This window comes from Pseudorca crassidens, chromosome 3 (genome assembly GCF_039906515.1).
Source record: "Pseudorca crassidens isolate mPseCra1 chromosome 3, mPseCra1.hap1, whole genome shotgun sequence".
Taxonomy (NCBI): domain Eukaryota; kingdom Metazoa; phylum Chordata; class Mammalia; order Artiodactyla; family Delphinidae; genus Pseudorca; species Pseudorca crassidens.
In genome coordinates this window covers 167,441,707-167,446,847 of record NC_090298.1, presented here as the reverse complement: position 1 = coordinate 167,446,847, position 5,141 = coordinate 167,441,707, and the positions used below count along the sequence as shown (strand labels likewise).

Genomic DNA, 5,141 nt, shown 5'->3' with positions numbered 1-5,141 from the left:
TTCGTATTTCTCAGCTGTAAAAGTGACCTTTGTGGGTCATCCCATCTATCCCTATGCCTTCATGAGCCGTCCTTCCCCTATGAACTAGACAGATCCAGTGCAAAGTTCACCATTTATTTCCAAGACCAGTGGTCAAGGGGACCAGGGCTACAGACTAAGTCTGGTCCTCACCTCAGTATGTATATGTCTTGGCTAGGAGGAACTTGAGGCTGTGTGTGTATTTGTGTGTGTGCCATTGTGATGCTCTGTGTGTGATGGGTGTGACTGTGAGACAGCATGTGGAAGTCTGATGTGAGAAGCGTTGTATCCTGTGTGTCACACGTGGTGTGACTGTATGGCTTGTGTGGGTGACTGAGGCTCTGATGATGACTTGTGTGTGACTGTGTCCTATGTGGTTGTAATGCAGTGTTTGTGATTGAGGGCTTGTGATGCTATGACTTGTGTGAGGTTGTATGAGAATCTGATGCTTTGTGTGTATGTGTCTGTGGTTGTGAAGGAGTGACTGATCTTGTGGGGCTGTGATTCTCTGTGATGCTGTAGCTGTGATGGTAGCTTCTTTCTTTTCTCCCTTTCTTTCTTTCTTCCTTTCCTTTTTCCTTCCTTCCTTCCTTCCTTCCTTCCTTCCTTCCTTCCTTCCTTCCTTCCTTCCTTTCTTTCTTTCTTTCTTCCTTCCTTTCTTTCTTTCTTTCTTTCTTTCTTTCTTTCTTTCTTTCTTTCTTTCTTTCTTTCTTTCTTTCTTTCTTTCTTTCTTTCTTTCCTTCCTTCCTCCCTCCCTCCCTCCCTCCCTCCCTCCTTCTCTTCCTCCCTCCTTCCGTCCCTTCCTTCTCTCACTCTCTCTTTCTTTGTGTTTTTTTCTGCAAACATTTTCCAAGTGGCTCTGTGCCAGGCTCTGGCTTGGGTGCTGAAACAGTTTTGCTGTCCTGATGGAATGTGAGCTCTTAGCAGAGCTGGGATACAGCCAACTGGTTGATGATTTATATGGGAGACAGAGACCAGCCACAGTGGGAATATTTACACCATGGAAATCGACAGATACTACAAAGCCTCTCCCCTCCCAGAAAACCTGGTTGTCAAACATCTACCAGCACATCCCTATGCCTGCATCTCTGAGTGTAACTTCATGGCCAGGCTGTGGTGTGGCCACAAGCCCGTAGGTGGGACTTGGGTAGGTGACTAAGACCATGGGTGGGGCTGGGCGGGGCTCTCCACTGGTGGGTGAGTCCTGGTGATAAATCTGCCCTCCCTCACTCTGCCCACACTTGTGAGAATGGAGAGGGTGATAAGACGTTTCCTGTTCTCAGTCAACTCCCCGGACCCCCAAGTCCCACTTAGTTCTGAATCAGAAGTATAAATACCCACCCCTCACCCCTTTTTCCTGAATATCAGGCAGATCAGCTTTACCCCTGCTTGGGGCTAACAGACCCCCAAGTCTCCAGGTCTGTGTCTTCAGTGTTGTCCATGGCAGGGTCTGCAGTCTCCTCTGGTTCTTCAGAGGTGCCTGCTGGGTCTTTCACCTTGTGGGATAACTGGGTTCTTGGTCCCGGTGGTCCCCAATTAGCTCTCCACCTGTCGAGTCTGGGGTTCTTCTGGGCACACTCCAAAATCTCTTCTTGCTGGTTTTCCTGTCTCCCGAGGCACCCTCTGAGGCCTCTGTCTGTCGGACTCCGTTCAGTCTACCCTGGCTCCTTCCTTCACACCATGAACGCCCCGAAGTAGGACCGCGTACCATCGCGGACTCGGACCAGGCTCTCATCAGGCACGCGCACCACCACCTCCTCTCCGGCATCCAGGTGGACCACTCCGCCCAGGAAGCTGCTGTCCCACCAGACCCGGGGGCTGCTTGCTCGCCCACAGGGTGACCGCCGGCTGACCAGCAGCTCCAGCTCCTCGGGGTAGCGGGCCGTGCGCTTGTAGAGGCCGTGGGTGATGGGCAGGCCGCCGGTCAGCCTCTGGGGGCAGCCCACACCGCCCAGCTGCACCTTGGAGTAGATGTAATAGTAGCCGGCCTGGGCGATGACCAGGGCACCGTCCCGGTAGGTGAGGCCCCTCAGGAAGGCCAGGCCCAGTTTCGTCTCCCACAGCAGCGGGCCCCCACTCCCTGTCAGGCTGGAGTTGGCCCCTGCGGAGGGAGACAGAGGGGGAGCTGGTAGGCACAGGTCCCACGCTCGCTGTGTGACCCCAGGCCAGTTGCCACCCCTCTCTGAGTGCCACCCCCTCTGTGCTAGACTGTTCCCACTTTATCCTCACTTTACAGGTGGGGAAACGGAGGCCCAGGAGGTGACAAAATAACGTGCTTATCACACATCTTAACTCGTTTCATCCCCTTCTTGCAGGCGGGGAAACTGAGGCACAGAGCCACTGATTTGCCCAAACTGTCAGAAGTTGTAAGTGGCAGAACACATCCTGGCCCAGTAGGCTTATAACCTCTGAGTTCTTCAGTCTCCCTCTCTGTAAAATGGAGCTCTGAATAGTATCGGCTAAGGATTTAATGAATTAATAGGTGGAAAGGACGTCACGGTGAGTGCCACAGAGTAAGCACTGGTACGAGGGTTTATTCAATAAATAAAATTAGGAAATTCACAGACCTAGGCAGTGCCTGTGCTCTGGGCAGTTCTGTGAATAATTAATGAAGGAAGGAATACGCTGCCATGTTGGGGTGTCTGTCTGGTCTCCCCAGGACACGCTGAACCCCTAGCCCCTGCCAGGACTTGGGGGCCCCCTCACCTGTGAGGTGTGCTGTCGGGTTGGCCCGCTGGGGCCTCCGATCTGGGGAGAGAGGGTTAGAAGTCAGAGGGGTAAGGGCCAGCCTCCAGAGGGGTCATTCAGTCCGCCTCCTGGTGTCAACCCCACCCTTTCCGGAATGACCCAAACTTCTGCTTCTCCAGCTTGGGGGACGGGCATCTGTGGGGCTTAAGCCAGTTGTGCAAATCACATTGGGCAATGGGCTGAAGGGGTGGGGGCAGCGTGGGAACCATTCCATCCCTTCTCCTGGGACCAGGACCCTGACTCACCTTGCACCAGCTGATCCCAGGATCCTGCACCTCTGTCCTAAAAGTGCAGAGCAGCCCATGGTGAGGATCTGCGGGGCCCACGCCCTGGCATCACTCAGACCCGTGGCTGAGAGACACATGCAGACCACGGGCACAGACATCACCCTCAGACATATCCAAGGCCATGTGCACACCCCACCTCACACCCCGCCGCCCAGCGGGCTCTTAACCATCCAGTTCCTCAGTTTTCCCCTCTGTGAATGGACACATGAAAAGCGCCTGCTTCAGATTCAGCGAATTCTCATGTGAAAAGCATATTATAGTGCCCGGCAGAGAGCAGGTACTATAAGGGTTTAGTAAAAAAGTGCTGTCAAAGACACATGGCCACGTGGATGGCTGGACACTTGGACATAAATGCTAACGTGTGGATATGGACACATGGGCACAGACCTGGACACTTGTGTGACACACTGACAAGTCACACGTGGATGCAGGTACGTGGGTTGCGTGGTTTATGGAGCCACGTGGGTCTGGGCACACGGAGACGCAGAAACAAAGACACATGATGTCAACACATGGGCTGTAGACAGGTGAGCACATGGCCGTGTGGGTACATGGGTGCAGGACAGCAGCACCGTTCCCGCCACGAGGAGAAAGGACCTGGAAGCAAAAAGGCTGAGACCACATGGGCGTGGCTTGGGACACACAGACCCACAGGTGTGGCAGACAGACCGACGGAGACATCCAAGGCCAATGGGAAATGGATGCAGAGAGAGATTTTCACAGACTCGGACGCAGTGGATTAGTGACAGTCCCAAAAATGGTGATCTGGTTACGGCTGATGACAGCTAGCCATGTCAGGGACTTCCCCTGTGGTCCAGTGGTTAAGACTCTGTGCTTCCAGTGCAGGGTGTGCGGGTTCCATCCCTGGTCTTGGAACTAAGATCCCGCGTGCTGCGCGGCACGGCCAAAAAATTAAAAATAAAAATAAAAGTGGCTAGATGGAAGAGTCCGATAAATATTAAAAAATAATAATAACTAGCCATGTCAGAATGTCGATTTCAGGGGTTACAGACAACACAACTGTGTTATAAACGTTAAACTTCTTAAAGGCTTAGATTTTGTTAGTTCCCACCACTAGAAGAAATGATAATTATGTGATACCAGAGAGGCATTAGCTAACACTACAATAGCAACCCTATTGCAATATCTATGTAACAAATTAATATGTTGTACACTTAAACTTACACAATGTCCTATGTCAATTATATCTCAATTAAAAAAAAAAAGTCAGTTCCCATTGGTTGAATGCTTGCTGTGGGCCAGCTGGGCACTACACACACAATGTCATATTTTATTCCCTAGGAAGATGCTTATTATCACGCCCATTTTACAGATGAGGAAACTGAGGTTCCAAGAGGTGAATTAACTTGCCTTGGGCTGCTCTCAGTCTGTCCTCCATTCTGCACATACACACACACACAGATGCTCAGTGACACTGGCTTCGAGCCCCCCCACCCCCACCCCAGCACCACTTACCTGCAGGGGAGCGGCCATCACCTCCAGGCGCCAGTGTAGCTGCAGCAGGAACCAGCCCTGGACAGCCACTCCGGTCGTCAACAGCAGGAGCAGGAGGCCCAGGCCCAGCCGGGCTGCACTGCAGGGCTGTCTCCTGCGTCTGTGCCCCAGCCTTGTGAAAGGGATGTCCGTCTGTCCATCCACCATGAACACCGAGGGCCTCACCACTGTCTCCTCCATGCCTGAGCGGACGAGGCCCCAAGACGCCCGGGGCTGGGCTGGCACGGCGGGTCCTGCGGGCTGGGAGGAAACCACGATTGCCCAACACTCCTGGGCTTTTCACGCTGCTGACAGGCGCCTGTGGGTCCCGGGCTGCCCCTCCCCCTTCCCCACTCATCCTCCTCTTCTTCCTGTCCCCCCACCCCTGGCCCGGCCCCATCTCTCTCTCACTCAGAGTCTCTCCAGAAGCATCTGAAGATGTGACTCAGGTGGGGATGGGAGAGGGAAAGCCCCAGTTTTCCCTTCTGGCCATGTCATTCACATGGTTGTCAAATACTGACTGAGCACCTCCTGTGTGCCAGGCACTGTTCTAGGTTTGGGGGCACAGCCATGAACAAGGGAGACAAAAGTCCT

At 53.3% G+C, this 5,141-nt stretch overlaps 1 protein-coding gene across 1 annotated transcript; it reads right to left on the bottom strand.

The window, feature by feature from the left end:
- Positions 1-792: 792 nt before the first annotated feature.
- On the bottom strand, positions 793-4,773 carry TNFSF14 (TNF superfamily member 14). The gene is made up of 4 exons (XM_067730193.1): positions 4,530-4,773; positions 3,012-3,048; positions 2,725-2,766; positions 793-2,119 (listed from the first exon to the last, which is right to left on the bottom strand). The coding sequence occupies exons 1-4, from the start codon at positions 4,746-4,748 to the stop codon at positions 1,692-1,694; spliced, it is 726 nt and encodes a 241-aa protein (XP_067586294.1). The 5' UTR covers positions 4,749-4,773; the 3' UTR covers positions 793-1,691.
- Between the last annotated feature and the right edge of the window lie 368 nt (positions 4,774-5,141).